The sequence below is a fragment of the Bufo gargarizans genome, chromosome 1 (assembly GCF_014858855.1).
Source record: "Bufo gargarizans isolate SCDJY-AF-19 chromosome 1, ASM1485885v1, whole genome shotgun sequence".
Taxonomy (NCBI): Eukaryota; Metazoa; Chordata; class Amphibia; order Anura; family Bufonidae; genus Bufo; species Bufo gargarizans.
The window spans coordinates 568,279,478-568,299,412 of record NC_058080.1 but is presented as its reverse complement, the minus strand read 5'-3'; the positions used below and the strand labels follow the sequence as shown (position 1 = coordinate 568,299,412).

General features: G+C 42.3%; 1 protein-coding gene across 1 annotated transcript in view; it reads left to right on the top strand.

Annotated features, from left to right (window-relative positions):
* TMEM132B (transmembrane protein 132B) overlaps positions 1-6,455 on the top strand; it is a 634,840-nt gene extending 628,385 nt beyond the window's left edge. Inside the window, exon 9 of the mRNA XM_044275647.1 lies at positions 4,815-6,455. Within this exon, the coding sequence (XP_044131582.1) occupies positions 4,815-5,957 (1,143 nt within the window). The 3' untranslated portion in view covers positions 5,958-6,455. The remainder of the gene's footprint in view (positions 1-4,814) is intronic.
* The last annotated feature ends 13,480 nt before the right edge of the window (positions 6,456-19,935 follow it).

Sequence of the window (19,935 nt, the reverse complement as noted above, 5' to 3'; positions counted from 1 at the left end):
GTAGACAAGGTGAGGCAGGAGGTGGTGGAACAACTGGTGGTGCCCCAGCCTTACCGGCGAATGGTCTTGGATTTAGCGCATGTGTTGGGTGGTCATCTGGGGGTTAAGAAAACGCTGGAGCGAATTCTACAATGGTTCTATTGGCCTGGGATATATGAGGAAGTCCGGAGGTTCTGTCAGTCCTGTCCAGTGTGTCAGCTGACTAGCCCCCAACCTCACTATCGCAGTCCACTGGTACCTATGCCCATTATAGAGGTGCCCTTCGAAAGGATCGCCATGGATCTGGTAGGCCCCATTATTAAGTCAGCCCGAGGTCACCAACACATCCTGGTAGTGTTAGACTATGCCACTCGCTATCCGGAGGCGGTCCCATTGCGCCATACGTCGGCCAAGGTAATAGCTAAAGAGCTCATGAGTATGTTTGCCCGGGTGGGGATACCAAAGGAGATTCTGACGGACCAGGGGACACCCTTTATGTCCAAAATAACAAAGGAATTGTGTAAGCTATTAAATATTAAACACCTGCACACGTCCGTCTACCATCCCCAAACCGATGGGTTAGTAGAACGGTTTAATAAGACCCTGAAGTCCATGCTAAAAAGAGTCGTGGCTAAGGACGGGAGGGATTGGGACTTACTGTTGCCCTATGTTTTGTTTGCGGTACGGGAGGTGCCCCAGGCGTCTACGGGGTTCTCGCCCTTTGAGTTGTTATATGGGTGACATCCCCGTGGGCTACTGGATATCGCTAAGGAAGCATGGGAGCAACAGCCTACGCCTCATAAAAGTGTGATAGAGCACATAGGAAAAATGCAGGACCGAATAGGGGTCGTGTTGCCGATCGTCCGTGAGCACATGGAAGCGGCACAACTGGCCCAGAGTCGGGTATATAACCGAACCGCCCGGGTAAGGACATTTCACCCGGGGGACCGAGTTCTTGTACTCGTGCCCACACGGTCGAGAGTAAATTCTAGACGTCTAGGGGTCATAGAAGAGTCAAAGAGCGAGTGGGCTAGCCCGATTGTCCTTATTCCCAAACCGGATGGTTCATTACTGTTCTGTAATGATTTTAGGAAATTGAATGAGGTATCAAAATTTGACGCCTATCCCATGCCTCGGGTAGACGAGTTGATAGAGCGGCTGGGAAAAGCCCGGTATTTTTCGATCCTAGATCTCACGAAGGGCTACTGGCAGGTACCTCTGACGGAGGCGGCAAAGGAGAAGACGGCCTTTGTCACCCCGGGGGGGCTTTTTCAGTATAGGGTGTTGCCTTTTGGGTTGCATGGCGCTCCGGCTACGTTCCAGCGTCTGATGGATGTCGTCCTCAAGCCCCATCACCAGTATACCTCCGCGTATCTGGATGATATAGTCGTGTTTAGCCCAGACTGGGAGGGTCATTTGTCAGAACTTCAGGCAGTGATAGATTCTCTAAGGAAGGCGGGGTTAACTGCCAACCCAAAAAAATGCTCGGTGGGACTAGAGGAAGCTCGCTATTTGGGGTATGTGATTGGACGCGGAGTCATTAGGCCCCAAGTAAATAAAGTTGAAGCAATCCGGAATTGGCCCAGGCCTCGTACGTCCAAGCAAGTACGGTCATTTTTGGGCCTGATTGGGTACTACATGAGGTTCATTCCCCATTTTGCCACCTTGGCAGCCCCGTTAACCGGCCTCTTGAAGGGTAGAAAGTCAGTGATGGTTCGCTGGGGGGAGAAGGAGGAGGAGGCGTTCTCCCGTTTGAAGTCGGCCCTATGTGAGTCCCCAGTTCTGGTGACGCCCGACTTCAAGCGGGAGTTTGTAGTTCAAACAGATGCCTCGGGAGTAGGACTAGGGGCTGTGCTTTCCCAAGAGCTCAACGGGGAAGAGCACCCCGTGGTTTTTCTAAGCCGCAAGCTTACCCCAGCAGAAACCCGATATAGCATTGTGGAGAGAGAGTGCCTCGCCATCAAGTGGGCACTCGAGTCTCTCAGATATTACCTTCTGGGGAGAAGGTTCCGTCTGGTGACCGACCACTCCCCTCTCCAGTGGATGAGTCGGGCTAAGGAGGGGAGCGCTCGGGTTACCAGGTGGTTCTTGTCCCTCCAGAACTTTAAGTTCACTGTTGAGCACAGGGCCGGCCGCTTACAGGGGAACGCAGATGCCCTGACCCGGGTACACTGCTGTGCATGTGTTCACCCCCTCAGGCTTGAACAGTATGTTCAAGCCCTCAGGGGTGAACAAAGGGGGGGGGATATGTAGGAGAGTCCCCGGAATAATAATGGACGGACGATACGTGCCACCAGAGGTCCTGGCCTCGGTGGAGTAAGAACCGGATCATTGCGGTTACAGCGGCGAATGCTGCTGGCGCAGCGTGTCCGGGCCGGTTCTTACTGGGAACAGGTAAAGAGTGGGGGGGTGCCTGTTCCCCACGGCCAGCCCAGGTTTTTGGTGGAGCTGGGCCTTTAAGAACCCAGCCTGCGGATGATGGGGGTGGGGTGTGTCTTGCTGTGCTGGATATTTCCACAGACAGAGTGAGTGCTGGTGAAGGAGAGTCTGGGCGCAGCACACATTGAAGGATAGCCCTGGGACCTGTGGTGCTACGAGCCGAAGGGGCTCTGGCCTGAGGGAGACAAAGGCAGATAGCCTAGAAGCCTGCAGAACTGCTGTGGTCTGTCCAAAACAAGGTGACTCAAACCTGCTGTTTATTTTCTATGGAAGGACTTTTGTTCTATGCACTATGTGGATATGCACCTGTGTGGTCTGCACATTGCCTGTTATGCCGTTGGTGTGAATAAAGTCACGGTGTATCACAAAGACTGTCTGTGATTGCCTCAATACTGCCTGCCGCTACCGTAGCCTACCACGAGCACATCCCCACAGTACCTAATATAAAAATACAATAAACTATTAACAAAGTGGTATAGAGGGAGAGAGGACCCTGCCTGCAAGAGCTTACAATCTACAAGTATGATTTTTCTGTGACTATAAAATTGCAGTTTGGAAGGTGTCTGACACTTTCCGAAAAGCCATCAGCCCATGATACCTTTACCATTGCAGATACAGTATTACCAAATAGCAGACTTGCACATTTTAACATACTTATTATAGTGGTGCCTTGTATATTATCTCTGGTAGGTTCCCATCATTTAATGTTTTTCCTTGTTAAATAGACATTTAATAGCAATCTCAGTATTTTCTGCAGAGTAGACTAAACAAATCAGTTGTGTTTTACCTCTTCTGAAGGCAGCCAACTGATCATATCCCATCCTTGTATTAATGAACACTTTAGCAAGTAAATTTAAAGGGTTGTCTACGTAAGAGAATCCCTACTTGTTAGCACAGTGTCTTGCAAATTAGAAGATCACACATTTTGCTCCCAGAAGGGACTCCTAGCGATCAGTTGTACTCTGGGAAGAAACCTGGCAGTGTTTCATTTTCCTGGAGCCCCTCAACAGGGGAAAGTATTACACAGTGTCCATTCAAATCATTGGGTGATCCATGTATTGTAGATCAGGACAGGCCCATTGGAGCCTGACACCCACTTTGTAACTGCTCTTTTCACTTCTGTCAAGAGAAAAGGATCCTGAACAGAGGACCAGAAGTTCCTAACAGAGTATATGAAAATGGTCAAAGACTGATCATCTTAAAGAGTTGTTCTCTTGTTTACTTTGGAAGTTGGGGGTATTTTCAATAATAAGAGAAATAGAATGAGTGGTGTTGTCTGAACTGTTTTCCTGTATGTTGTATTGCGGTACTAGATAATCCCAGTATAATTTTGTGATTTACTGTCAATAATAGTAATAATGTGACACAAGTAATATGGTTTTTACTTATACAATCTTCAGCAAGGAGTTGTCTGTAAAATGACTTTTTCTTGCATGAGCTCAATTTATAAAAGTGGTTCATTATTTGTCTGTAAGTCTCTTTTTTTCACATAACGTTTCTACTCAGCAATGGCTTGTGTGTTAAATCACAGGGTATTACTAAATCACAGAGTATACCTATACAGAGAAAATGATGATAGAAATGTTCGTAAAATGATGATAAGTTATATACATGTTATAATAATCTGTTACACTTCACACTTGTTAAGTGCCCATATTGCTGTAGTATACATTATAGGGAAATAAATGCATTGTTCAAGTGAGATCATACACTGAACAAAAATATAAACGCAACACTTTCCGTTTTGCTCTCATTTTGCATGAGCTGAACTCAAAGATCTGAAACATTTTCTACATACACAGAAGACCCATTACTCTCAAATATTGTTCACAACTCTGTCTAAATCTGTATTAGTGAGCACTTCTCCTTTGCCGAGATAATCCATCCCACCTCACAGGTGTGGCATATCAAGGTGCTGATTAGACAGCATGAATATTGCACAGGTGTGCCTTATATTTTCTAACACACTAACACAGATTTAGACAGATTTGTGAACAATATTTGAAAGTAATGGGTCTTTTGTGTATGTAGAAAATGTTTCAGCTCATACAAAATGGGAGCAAAACCAAAAGTATTGCATTTATATTTTTTTGCAGTGTATGTAGCAACTACACCTAGAAGAGTGACCTGGGTGTCTTTAGCTTCCTAAAGCAGGTGCTGTAAACCCATATGCAGAAAGTGCAGAGATTATATGGCTGTTTGGTGATTGCCATAAAAGTTTTGTTTTTTGTTGCGTGAGTAACTGAACATCTGATGGTATTACTTTCAATAACTTTTTTTTTTATTAACTAAAGAGTGACCTTACGTTGACTTGGTAGAAATAACACATATACCATATTGTACTATACCACTTTTTGCTGAAAATATATTTTAAAGTTACATATTATGTTTTACAGGAGGCAGTCATCAGTGTGTGGACCTTGTTTAGTGACGGCTCAGTAACACCACTGGATATCTATGAAAGTAAAGACTTCTCAATTATGGTATCTTCTCTAGATGAGATGGTGGTTTCCACTTATCAGAATCCATTATCAAATTGGCCTGTTGTGGTTGCAGAAGGAGAAGGTCAAGGACCTTTAATAAAGTTAGAATTAGGAATCAGTGAGATCTGTCAGAAATCCAAGAGGAAAAGTAGCCTTGCTGTTGGAAGTGGAACTATCAAAGTTAAATTTGGCCAGAAAGATTCAGATCAAAAAGGAAATATCAATGAAATTCAAAGCATAGCTGATGAGTTCAAGAAAATGACAAGTAAAACAACTGAGAAAGTTGCGGAGCATGAAGGGACAGTCAATGAGTGGCCCAAACCTGGATCTTCTGCATTCAATTATGATGATACAAGTAAAAACTCAACATCTGATTCTCCAGAAGACTATCACAAAAACTATAATGATGCTCACATCGTACCTATTCCATATACCAGCTTTCCTACAAGAATAGCCTCAGAACGCAACCAAGAAAGTGAACTTACACAGACGTCAAGGGGCCTCACAGATTTGGAAATTGGGATGTATGCCCTTCTGTGTGTGTTTTGTCTTGCAATTCTAGTCTTTTTAATTAACTGTGTGGCATTTGCTTGGAAATATAGACATAAAAGGTTCCCAGTAGCAGATCAGGCAAACATTCCACATTCACATGACTGGGTATGGCTTGGGAATGAGGTGGAACTGTTGGAAAATCCAGTGGACATTCCTGTCGCTGAAGAATGCACTACAATGATTGACAGAAGGTCCCAATTTGAAGAAAACAATTTTTTGCTCAATGGCGGTTCTCAAAAGAATCCATATAGTCAAATTATGAGATCATCAGATTACAATTTTGAAAAAGAGTCCCAGAATGAGCCACTAAATCCAGGGGGTTCAAAGAGAAAACGTGTAAAGTTCACATCCTTTACTACTGTACTACCTGAAGAAGGTGGTCCATATACCAATGCAGTCATCTTCGGAAATGAAGAAAATATCAAATGGGTCTGTCAGGATATGAACGTTGGAGATTCACGTGAGCTTAGAGACTATATGGATAGTCTTCAGGACAGCCTGTAAAATAATATGTTTATATTCACCTTTATGCCTTCGTTCTGTTCGTTTTTTAAAAGTCGGACTATCAAAACAGCAATAGAGAAGCAAAAGAAACAAAGGTTAAGTTCACTATACAAAGTCTATACTGCCAACATATTTGGCACTATAGAAAGTGCTCATGAAGAGGAAATCTGTTTTGCGGTAATGTCTATCTAGAGAACCATGCAATGCTTTTATACTGTAAATGGGTTCCAGGTTCTCCTGAACAGGTTACACTACACGACAAGGTATAGGCGTGCCTGTCTTTTATAGAATTTGGTTATATGGTCAGTAATTCTGCTTGTAAGTAAACACTGCTGTGCCAGGTTTCCAATTAAAAGCACACTGGACTTTTCCTGACTTATTTCCAGTTCATTGTAAGCTTAAATCTGAATGTATTACCAATGTATTTACATGCATCTTCACATCAAACTTCATTACTTCTTAGATGCAGACAATGTTAAGGCGGTTGGCAAAGTAAGATACAAGAAATAAAGAAACATATTTTTTTTTCTGCCTTTCGTTTTGTTGTCAACTTTCCTCTAGTAGTAATGAATGTTTCAAAGTTTAGGGACAGGTACTGTAAAGCCTAGGTTATAAATCTGTGGTATTTGTACTCCAGGAGTTACTCAGCTTGCCAATAGGGGGTACTTGCACTGTCCTTATGCCGTATATTTAAAGGGATATCCCACCTTGGACATTTATGGCATAGCTGACGGGTGCAGGCACCTATGTGTAGAAACCTCACCAAGTGGTTCAAGGCATTAAGTACCCTTATAGGCAAAAGGAGAAAAAGCCAGCTCACCTCAGATGTCTAATGTAGCTGTGCACGAGGCGGACCCAAGTCAGTCCGTGTAGTGGATTCAAATAGAAAAGGAGGCTTCAGCACCAAGCATGGACATAAAAGAAATTCCCAATCTTTATTCAGCAATATTCCATATGTACAGCAATCAGTGGCACAGGCTCCCGCTTATTCCCAGATTTCCTGGGAATAAGCGGGAGCCTGTGCCACTGATTGCTGTACATATGGAATATTGCTGAATAAAGATTGGGAATTTCTTTTACGTCCATGCTTGGTGCTGAAGCCTCCTTTTCTAATTAAGTACCCTTGTTCTCCAGATGGGACCTGAAGTGGGATTCGCATCTATCATACATTTACAGCTTAGCCTATCAATATGCCATACATGTTTCGGTGGCTGTAATGTCCAGCACGGTGTATGACCATAGCCTTGGGATACTTGTAGAGGATACAATACAGAAAAATCAAAGCCTTGGGATATACTTGACATACATTCAAAACATTGAGTCTCATTGTTGATTTTAGGGGCCAAATTGGGATTGATCTCAATATCATCATTTGCCGGTACTACTCCATTCCAAGGGTAACATACTTTTTTTTACCTTTATCATGCTGTACCATAACTGCCAATTAACGTTTTTTTTTATAATATTTAACTCATATTGAAACATATTGCAAATTACATCCATTTTTCTTCCATGAAAACACTTTTTGCCGTTCATGTGTATGGGGGTGTGGGGAAGAATAACCGTGGGCAAAGTAGCATTCAGCTGACAGCCATTGAAGGTGTATGGCCACCTTTATACCTGTATATGTAGATATAGCAAACATTATCTTGTGTGGCTTAACACATTACTGCAACAAAATCACATTAGAGTTCTATAACACGTCATGTTAAGGGCCAGTCCTGGAGGGCCTGGAGTAAAGATAACGCTGATTACATCTGCCCCTAGATAATAGACCTAATGCCTTTAGAGGCACGCTTAATCCAACAGGTTTTTATTCATAAACAGTTGTAACTTTGTTTTATTGAGAAAAAGATGCCTCTCAACTTCTGTCACTTAGGTCTCATTCACATAACTGTATTTTGTACCCGTCTCTGATCTTTATTTTTTGATGATTGTACATGGCAGCACAAGGATGTCATCCATGTGTTGTTTACATCTATTTGTCCCTTCTGAAAACTGTAGAACATGTCCTATTCTTATCCATATAGTCATTTCTAGTAATGGGAGTCAGTAAAAAGCGGAATGCACAAGGAAGGTGTCCCTATTTTTGGACGCATGGTTTGCGGTCCACAATACGGACACAGTAACGAACTGTTCCATAAAAGTCTTCTTTAAAAATTCCCCAAATCCATCCATAAATACAAGATCTCCCCCTTGAACATGTTACAGACAGAAACGTAGCCCTCATGACACTTCAGCTAAGTTTCTGCCTGAAACGCGTTGGATGTTATTCCCGGAGAGATCTTGTATTTATGGAAGGATTTTGTGAATTTTCAATAAAGAAGCCTTTTATGGAACTGTTGATTGTTTTACTGTATTTTTCCTTTTGTGCTTCATTAGATTTACTTTGTCATAGTCTGTGCATAATGGATTGTTTGGTGCAGTGAACTACATGGACGTACGATACGGACATGGTCATGTGCATGAAGCCTTCTATACACAAGTGTAGCTATAATGGTGCAGGGGTTGCAGTTGGGGCCTGGTGCATGAGTAACATGTGAGGACACCAGCACTAAAATAGTCCATGATAGATGGAGCTCTGTTACGAATGTTTCATTGGGACATAAGAGCTTCAGTTTCCATCTCTTCATAAGTACCGTATTTTGTGCCTACTGATCATTTGAGTCTTGTATTTGTTACGCAGTGTCCACACTTCTAAATATGCTAAAATTTAATGAGCATCAGACTTTGAAAAACTGTTTGACCTAACATCTTGGGGGGTACTTAATCCAGGAATAATGCTGTCAACTTATTCTGGCAGTCTGGCCTTTTTCCAAGCTAATGCAATAAAACATAAATGCAATCATGTCGACATAATAAATATTCACATTTAATTTGGTTCCTAATATCACAGTACATCAGGGGAGTCTACACTGTAAATAAAGCCTGAATCAAATTTTCTCTAAATGAAAATGTAATTACATTGCCCCAAAGAGAGCTGCTTCAGCTTCTTTTTCCTAAATGCATAAAATCGGTTGAAGCTGTTAGCGTTCTTCAAAACTAAAATCAATGCCCCTAACCACTAGAAATAAAAAGGCTGTTCCTCAATCTTGTGTGATCATAGAACTATCATAGGCTACTTTCACACTAGCATTTTTTACTGGATCCAACAGGGTTCAGCAAAACCACTTCCGTTACTGATAATACAACCATCTGCATCCGTTATGTAAGGATCCGGTTGTATTATCTTTTACATTGCCAATACGGATCCGTCATCAACTCCACTGAAAGTCAATGGAGGACGGATCAGTTTTCTATTGTAGCAGATTGTGGGAGAGAAAATGGATCCGTCCCTATTGACTTGCATTGGGGTCATGCCTGATCTTTCTTGCTCCGCATCCCAGGACGGAAAGCAAACTACAACATGTTGCGTGCGGTATGGGAACGCTACTAAACGGAATGGAATGGAGCATTCCGTTCAGTTCAGTTTTGTCCCTGTTGACAATGAATGGAGACAAAACTGAAGCATTTTTTTTTCTGGTATTGAGCCCCTATGACAGATCTCAATACCGGAAAACTAAAACACTAGTGTGAAAGTACCCATAGTCAGTCCTGGAAAAGATTGTTTGGTCTTATAGATTTCCTTAATAAAATTCTCTGGTTTAGTATTTGTCTTTAGAAAACTGTATATATTGAACATATTCCTAATGAGATATGAAGGGGACAACCAATGTTAATCTGACAAAGGAGATGATGCCTTATATCCCATTGGCACCCTGAAACCTCTCCTGCCTCTAGGTCTAGGAGAAATTAGGCACACAACTCTCATTGACAAGGACAGCATTTTAACCAAATTATGGAAGTAACCCATAATTTACCTGTCCTCGTAAATCTCTATAATATCTCTAAAGAGTCATTCCTATCTGCTCTTGTCCTGCGAGATGGCTCCATATCCTGGTCCTCAGGTAGTTGTCTTCTGGCCAGGTCATGTCACCTCATGGCAGAAGGAAGCCATTGACTACAATGATGCCGTACCAGTAACTTCGGGCAGCTGCATAGCAATTACCTCTCAGTACGGACATGTCAGTGGGTGGTGTACAAATGAAGCCCCTACCACAGAGGTAAAAATGTAAATTATAGTTAGAGATGTTGCATCATGGAGCCTGACAGACTTAAACCTGAGGTAATTTTACATCTTTACTTTATCTGAACCTCATGAGCACTGGTGTCCTATTAGTAAACTTCAGGGACGTAGTCATTAACGTTAGGTGATGCTGTCTTTCTTATACTGACCCTGAGGAGGCTAAGGACAACACCGCTCTGATATTATGGCAGCAGAGGCTTCAGCTGCAGCCTAGTAGGGGACTACAGGGGATCTCTGTAATAGCGCCGTTCAGGTGAATGAAAATATGGGCGCATGTATAGCTCCATGTCCTTGGCCAAAGGATTAATTTGTAACTTTTGTCTGGAGTGACCCTTTAAAGTCATAAAATACTTTACTAGACAACTGTATGCAGGAAGTGTGCCGCTGTGGCGTAGGTTTGACTGAGATGTGCTGGGATTTTTATCTGAATTAAAAAGTGGATAGAAAAAAGTGTACCACATGGTACACATTTTTAAAATTGGACCTTATTTGATTTTGTACTGTATAATGGATATGTCCTTCGTTTTGGACAAAGTGGGTGTTCCCATGTGGGATTGGGGCATTTATGCCTCAATTTTACCAACAGGAACGTTGGTAGGTATGAGTTATATATTAATGACATCTTCCGTGGGACCTTTTTACTCGTTCCTTCCAAACATGACGTGAATTCAACGAGAGTTCTTATGAATGCTTGTTCTAGATAATTGCTTCTATCTAGCGATAGACCCTAATGGCAACTGAATAGCCTCAAAGGCAACTCCAAGAAGTCCTATTAATGCATGTTCCAGATAATTGCTCCTAGCTAACCCTGCCTCTAACACCACAAGACTTATAGCTATCCTATAAGTCAATGTTTAACCTTTTAAACAAGCATTGAGATGGTATTGGACTGGTGTTCCTTAGGAAAAAAATATTCTGAGGGCTCACCTTCTGTGTATAACATATTGTGCAGAAGTTCATTGGACCCACCTAAAGAAATTACTTGAGGTGCTGAACTTCTATATCATCATTAAAGTCTAATAGGTTTTGATTCAGAGAGATAGACCCTAATGCCAAGTGATTAGCCTCAAAGGCAACTCCAAATGTTTTCTTTATTCTGGACCTTTGAGGCCTATTTTGGTATCAGAGCCTGGGCCTAGCAGAGGATCCTCTGGTGGGCCAGTCCGACACTGCTTTGAAACATGAATTGGATAATAATTAAGCCAGCACCTCATCTGCACCAGAATTCCAGAGGAGTGTTGCCTGGTCAACAAGACTCCTCGCGCCATTTAGGTACTCTCCATAAGGAGATATAGAGTATCCCTTGATTGATGAAAAAACATAATGATATATGCTGTGTGTGAAGCCACCTTAAAGGAGTTTTCTGGTAAAAATTATTTTTTAACAAGTTCCCGCAGCATGGCCCCTGAAACAGAAGATTCATACTTACCTGCTCCATGCCACTCTGGTCCTCTGCGTTGCCTCTGCTCTCTCCAGCTTCTGGTCCTAGCACCGTTTACATCTAGCTGACTATGGACATGGTCACATACACTACTCCAATGATTGGCTTCAGCAGTGATGTGGCCACAAGCAGCACGTCATTACCATGCCAATAGCAAGCCGGATGAAAAAAGTGCTGGTACCAGAAGCCAGAGACAGTGGAGGCAGTGTGGATCACTGGAGCGGCGTGGAGCAGGTAAGTATCTTCTGTTTCAGGGGCTATGCTGCAGATACTTGTTAGAAAATAATTTTTACCCCAAAAAACCCTCTAAGGTAGACAGCTGTGCAAAAGAAAATGATGAAAACTCCTCCAAGGGTGGGTTCACGCCAGTGTTAGGGATTCCGTTATAGCTTTCCGTTATAACATGGTTACATTGTTATAACATGGTTATAACGGAATGCAAAATGGAAGCCTTTAAAATGCATTCCGTTTGCTCTCCATCCTAATAGAAGTCTATGGGAAAGCATAACGGATCCATCTGGGTCCTGTTATGCAAGACGGAAAGCGAAGTCCTGTCTTGAATAACGGGAACCAGACGGATCCGTTTTGATTCCCATAGACTTCTATTAGGATGGAGAGCAAACGGAATGCCTTTTAAAGGCTTCCGTTTTGCATTCTGTCATAATACAAGTCTATGGGCAGAAGAACGGATCCGTCCTTCCGTCTTATGGATTCTGTTATTTTCCGTTATAACTATGTTATAACGGAAAGCCATAACGGAATCCCTAACGCTAGTGTGAACCCACCCTACAGAGTTCTTTCTTCTCAATTATAATGCTACTTCTAATATTTATAACTTTTTATTATTTCTGTATTTTCTTTAATTAGTGCTCATGAAATCAGAAAATAACTGCAATGGAATTAAAATATCTTTTGTGTTTTTGTTAAGTGAAATAATAAGAAGAACAATAACCCTATAATATGCGTTATACATATTGTCCTTTCACATCCTTGAGAGATTAGAGATGTAATATCTTAAAACACATAAAAGGTAAAAAAAGGACTCCTACCTATAAAAATATTCTGTAAATAAAGAAAAAATAAATGAAAAACTGATAAGAGATAAAGTGCTCTACCGAACAGAGCAGACTGCATATATCCCCCATACATGAATTTCTCCAGGAACTCACCCTACCAACAGCGCAGAAACACGGAATGATAGGTTTATCTAGACACATGCATTCAAGAAGGTTAATACTGAGGTGAGGTGTCAGGAAAGGAGTCATGGCTTGAGACATAAATGCAATCAGTTCGAAATGAGAAATCCTGAATAGGACTGCGGACCCTGCATTTGTCAAGAATAGAAATCCATGTCCTAACACTCCCAACATACAGATTCTGCAAGATACCTGTAGTCACTGGAAGAGATATTTGGATCCTTCCTCCTCAGAAAAAAAGTTTTGTGATCTAAGGCCTCATGCAATCGGCAGGGCAGTGTTCACACAGGCTGTAAGGCCTCTTTCACACGGGCGTTGTGGGAAAATGTGCGGGCTGCGTTGCGGGAACACCCACGATTTTTCAGCGCGAGTGCAAAACATTGTAATGCGTTTTGCACTCGCATGAGAAAAATCGCGCATCTTTGGTACCCAAACCCGAACTTCTTCACAGAAGTTCGGGCTTGGGATCGGTGTTCTGTAGATTGTATTATTTCCCCTTATAACATGGTTATAAGGGAAAATAATAGCATTCTGAATACAGAATGCATAGTAAAATAGCGCTGGAGGGATTAAAAATGAAATAAAAATAATTTAACTCGCCTTAGTCCACTTGATCGCGTAGCCCGGCATCTCTTCTGTCTCCTTTGCTGAACAGGACCTGTGGTGACGTCACTCTGGTCATCACATGATCCATCACATGATCTATCACCATGGTAAAAGATCATGTTATGGAACATGTGATGACCGGAGTGACGTCACCACAGGTCCTGTTCAGCAAAGGAGACAGACGAGATGCCGGGCAGCGCGATCCAGTGGACTAAGGTGAGTTAATTTTTTATTTTTTAACCCCTCCAGTGCTATTTTACTATGCATTCTGTATTCAGAATGCTAATTTTTTCCCTTATAACCATGTTATAAGGGAAAATAATAAATAATTGGGTCTCCATCCCGATCGTCTCCTAGCAACCTGTGCGTGAAAATTGCACCGCATCCGCACTTGCTTGCACATGCTTGCGATTTTCACGCAACCCCATTCATTTCTATGGGGCCTGCGTTACGTGAAAAACGCACAAAATAGAGCACGCTGCGATTTTCACACAACGCATAAGTGATGCGTGAAAATCACTGCTCATGTGAACAGCCCCATAGAAATGAATGGGTCGGTATTCAGTGCGGGTGCAATGCGTTCAACTCACACATCGCATCCGCGCGGAATACTCGCCAGTGTGAAAGGGGCCTAAGGCAGATGGAGTCCCATGTACCATGCCCTGGCTCCTCAGTGTGCTGTTATATAGTGATACATTACTGCCATATTACTTACCTTATTCATTTATATAGTGGCAACTTATTCTGCAGCGTTGTACAGAGATTTTTATGCCTGACATCCATTTCTGTCCCTATTGGGGATCATAATCTAAATTTCAGGTAACCCTACCAATGCTTTATTTTTTTTTTTTTATTTTTGTGGCACTGGTCCTGAGAAATAATAGTTTAGCAATAGAGCATAAGGCCACATGCACATATGTATTTTGCTGTCCACAAATTGCGGATCTGCAAAAAATGGATATCATCCGTATTGCATCCGCATTTTTTGTGAACCCATTCACTTCAGTGGGTCTGTGACTCAAATTTTGAAGCCAAGAATAGGACATGTTCTATTATTGCAGAACGGACATACGAATGTGGAACGCATTCGAATGTGCCTGCAAAATGTAGACCACAGACTAATTAAAGTCAATGGTATAGATATTTTACACAATACGGAGACGGCTGTACGCGTGAGGCCTAATATGGAGCATGGCAGGATTTTTTCAGAGGCCTTTGTAAGGCCTCACAGAAGTCAACGGATTGTGCATTATGGCTCCATACAGTACGGATTTAGTTTAACCTCTTAACGACCAATGAAGTTACCCGCATGTCATAGGGTGTAATCGGATGTCAGTAAAATCACTATGTACAGTGTAATCATTTTGAAGTCTAAGAGGAAATTAATAGTTTAATAAAGTTTTTAATAATATAAAGAACGAAAATCTTGAAAACGCCAAAACAAAAACTTTTCCCATTTGAATTATGTTGTTTATTGCTGCATCTTAAAGGGACACTGTCATCAGGAAATCCATTATGATATCAGGCACAATGCCTTGTAGGGCTAGCCTATCTGAATGCATTGATACCTTTCACTTAGCGATTGGTTGCTAAATTCTGAAGAAAAAGTGTTTTTATGGCCTCATGCACACGACCGTTCCGTTTTTTTGCGGTCTGCAAATTGCGGATCTGCAAAACACTGAGGCCGCCCGTGTGCCTTCCGGAATTTGCGGAACGGAACAGGTGGACCATTGTAGAAATGCCTATTCTTCTTCACAAAACGGACAAGAATAGGAAATGTTATATATTTTTTGCGGTGCTACGTAACGGTCCGCATCTTTTGCAGCCCCATTGAAGTGAATGGGTCCGCACCCGAGCCGCAAAAACTGCGGCTCGGATGCGGACCAGAACAACGGTCGTGTGCATGAGGCCTAATCTGTATGAAATGAGCAGTGAAGTGCACTGAGGGTGGGCCCAAGTCTCTCTGTGCACTCTTGCTCCTGCTGCTAACCCCTCCCTCTCCTTTTTGATTTCCCTGCATAATCATTTTAGCTGGTCCTGTCAGTCAAGAAGGATCCTTCCTTGGCAGGGGGAGCATGGGTGCACAGAGCGGCTTGGGCATGCCCTCAGTTCACATGGATTAAATGTGACACACTCCCTTTAAAATGCAGCAATGTACCACAAAATGTGGACTCACATTTTGGTGCAAAGTAAGCTAGCCAATAGGTAGTATAAAGGTAGACTAAAGTGTGTAACGATGCACCAAGTGTATCTCCTAGCATTAGTCACTGAGATAGATCTGCCATCTTTAGGGTCCATTCACACGTCCGTATGTGTTTTGTGGATCCGCACATCGCCGGCACTCTCGTAGAAAATGCCTTTTCTTGTCCGCAATTGTGGACAAGAATAGGACATGTTCTATTTTTTTGCAGAATGGAAGTGCGGATCCGCAGATGCGGCTGCGGACAGCACGTTCCGGCCCCATTAAAAATGAATGGGTCCGCACCTGTTCCCCAAAATTTCAGAACGGATGCGGACCCATTTTGCGGACGTGAGAATGGACCCTTAGACTGTCTACTAAGTTTACACTGTCTAACTATAATCTGAATTAGTAAATCTGCCCCAATGGTTTTAATCAAGGCTCTTCCTATCTGTTCCCATACTGTGAGGATTCTGTCTAAAGGCCTCGTGACACTGTCCGATGTTCAGGGAGATCATCCCTAACAAGTGTTTGTATGAACGTTTTGTTCCCAATGATCTGCCAGTGTAAAAGTGCCGCCGATTATCCAATGAATGAGGAAAACAATAATTTCATCGAGTAATAGGATTGTTGGTGAGGAAACCTAACTCATCATTTGTTGGCGGCAGGTTGTGCCACCTAAACAGCACTCTACTGCCAGCAAACAAGGATTCTGTATGGAGAAGATCCGATGGCATTAGTGATCACTCCTCCCCATACTGTGGAGGAGATTGGTGCATGAACAGTAAATAAAGACTTCTTCTCCACTGACAAGCAAGCAATATTCAGGAAGGAATGCCTCCTTCCCAACAATCGTTTGCGACATGTCAATGGGGCCTTATAGATGATGAGCTGGTTTAAGGTTTTGTAATATTCCTTCAAATTTTGGTTGAAAACGAACCCTGATGACCACGAAGATCTTTAATTGTCCATCCAAGTCTTGTGTCCTATGGGATGACCTAGGGAGTGACATAAACTTTCAACCAATGTCTCCATCCATATTATTGTAGGATAACGTATAATAATTGTGTTCCGCATTACTATTGAATTCTATTGCATGAGTCAGCTACAGCTCAATTAGCACAGAAGGATTATTTATGGAATGACGCATTTGCCCAGAGAAGACAATGCATACACATACAGCATTATAACAGAAGTATATCTTATACTAATATGTAGATGCATTCAGCAAACTACATAGCATATAAATATAGATATTACCTCCAAAAAAGTCAAGTCTTTCTAGTTTAATAGGAAAAGCCACTCCCTGCATTAGACGATTGTATAACAGATAACCTCGAAAGTGAAGCGCTCAACGTTCTTCAGAGTTCACAATGCAGGCAATTTCATAATGCTTTGGCAGGGATGGAAACTTCTCACAAAGCTGCCTGTATATTGTACAGCACAACCCTGAGAATCCAGAAACTTGGCTGAGGTCATTGTATTTAGTCAGGCCAGGGTCCTGTTACTGAGGTATACTGCATGTAGTACTGAAAGTGGAGGTCTAGGTCTACCAAGTTCTGATATCATGATTGCATTCATTTTTCTTTGTTTTCAAGATTTATGTTTGTTGTCCACGAATGGAGACATTGTTTTACATGAATATGAAGTTTGAAAACCTCCAAAATCCTGTCCTGGGTACAGCTCCAAGGTGAATAGGATGGTATGCAGTCTAGACAATCCTCTGTGAGCTAAACACATCAGCAGCACAAATCACTCTCCTGTCTTCTTGTTCACAGCTCATGCAAACGGACGTTGTTTTGGTCCGCATCTGAGCCGCCGTTTTGGCGGCTCGGATGCAGACCCATTTACTTCAATGGGGCCGTAAAAGCTGCGGACAGCACTCCGTGTGCTGTTCGCATCCGTTGCTCCGTTCCATAGCCCCGCAAAAAAATATAACATGTCCTATTTTTGTCCGTTTTGCAGACAGGAATAGGCATTTCTACAATGGGCCGCCTTAGTCCTCATGCACACAGCCGTTTCCCTGCTGTGGCCGTATTGCGGCCCGCAAGCCACGGGTCCACAATATGTGGGCACCGGCCGTGTGCTCCCCGCATAGGTGCTTCTGTGGTGTTTCTGTCCATGCCAACGCACTGCAAAAAAGTAGAACATGTTCTATTTGGTGCGGATGGATCACGGGCAAATTCAAGTTAAATGGGTCTCGATCCATCCCAGCCGTCGCACAGATGTTGCCCGTGCATTGGGGACTGCAAATTGCAGTCCGCAATGCACGGAACGGCCGCACAACAACTGTGTGCATGAGGCCTTACACTACCATAGGACACTATGTGGAAAACAGCATCTCTAGATCAAAGACAGTTGTATAGCTTGGATACAAAAATCCAACACTTGGCTGTGAGATGTTTCAGTACTAATGTCAATTACATTTGACTATGCAGACAAAAAGTTTCCATTTACTGCCTGAAAACAGAAATCTTGAAAATGATGTGGCATTAAACACAAATATATTAGCAAGTTGCACAAATTTTGATTGCTTCTTGCAACATATTTTCTTGGTATTGTTACCTACAAGTAGTCAGCTGATCAATGCTCAAAGGTAACCTCTCATGTTAACGTCTTGTCCAGTCTTAAAGATGGTGCCCACTCAACAGGGCAGCGGGTGCCATAATCACTGGGTTTCTGCTCTTTTCAACAGCAGAGACCTAGGAATAATGTCTGAGTTTAGTGGTAATGCCGATCGCAGCCATATAGCACATCAGATGCCGTGGTCAAATGTGACCACGGCATCTAGGAGCGCTAAAGACGGGAGCTGCGCGCTATCCAGGCCAGGACTCCTTCTCTTGGCAGAGAACGGGGAAAGTGGCCCTTACTAGTAATAGGCCTGAGCCAGTCTAATTATTGCATGCTATGGTCACCTATGAAAATGTATGTACTATTAAAATATAAAAATATTTATCCAATATGGCAAATGGTGTAACGGAAAAAAAAAATCTAAATGGTCCATTCGCCATTTTTTCATCCCTCCACCTCTTCTAAAACTTGAATGAGTGATCAAAAAGTCATACACCCAAAAATGGTAACAATAAAAACTACAGATTGTTCCAGCATAAAAAAAAATCCTCATACAGCTCTATAGACATAATTCTCAAAAAGTTGTGGGGTTCAGAATATGGCGATGAAGAAAAAACAAATATTTTTAATAGTTTTTTTTTTTTTTCTGTTTTAAATCTCAAGAAACCCCAAACCCAGAGAATGAAGGGCATGAATCAGTTTTGCCATATAGTAAAAGCAGTAAAAACAAAAACACATAAAACTGGTGAAGTTCAATTTTTTTTCCAGTTCAACCCCATTTGGAATTTTTTTTCCAGCTTACCACTACTATGAAATAGTAAATGGTGCCATTAGAAAGTACAACTTGTCCCGCAAAAAAAAAAAAAAATAACCCTCATATGGCTGTGTGAACGGAAAAATAAACAAGTTTTGGCTCGAGAAAGAGAAATATTAAAATGTGGAAACCCCAAAACGGAAAATCACAGGGTTCTGAAAGGGTTAAAAAGCATTCTGATGCACAGGACGCATTTTATAAAGCAGGAGGAGCTGAGCAGATTGATATATAGCTTTATTTGAAAAGATTCAGTAAAATTGGTATTTCTTTCATTTAAGTCCCTACACTTTCTATGCTTAGGGGTCCATGGGTGGTCCAAATCTTTATTTGAAAGCTATTTCTGTATACAGTCTCCTACAGGGAAGGCAGTCAAACATTGATATTACCACCCGCATAACTACCAAGGATAGAAACAGCAGAGATTTAGGTAAAAGGGGTATTTCAGCTACATTAAGTTATCGTCTATCCACAGGATAGGGGATAACTATTAGATCAGTCTGGGTCCGACTGCTGGGACGGCCACTGATCATGAGAGCAGGGGCCCCGTACCCCCTGTAGCTCCCCTGAAATGAACAGAGAGGCAGGTCACACATGCGTGCGGCCCCTCCATTGATTTCTATGGGAATTATGGAGATAGTACAGGGGATAACTTAATCTAACCGGAATGCCCTTTTAAAGGGGTTGTCTGGGTTCAGCTCTGAACCCGAAAAACCTCTTTAAGTTATACTGAATCTTTTTCCCATATACTGTATCAATCTGCTCAGCTCCTCCTGCTCTATAACATGCTGCCTGCAGATTGCACTGCATTTTTATGGTGACAAGTTCCCGTTAACCTCTGCATCAATTGATCACATTAAGACCACACATTGCTGTCTTCTAACATTGTGGTTGAGACCGTGAAACCTGTAATTCTCCTTTTCTTTTTACACTGAACTGGAAATGGATCATACAAATTGAGAACCATATGATCGCACAGTAGCAAAAGCCTACACTGTGACTCAGGTGAATTGTCTGCATGGAGCGGTGGAGAAAGGAACTATTTATT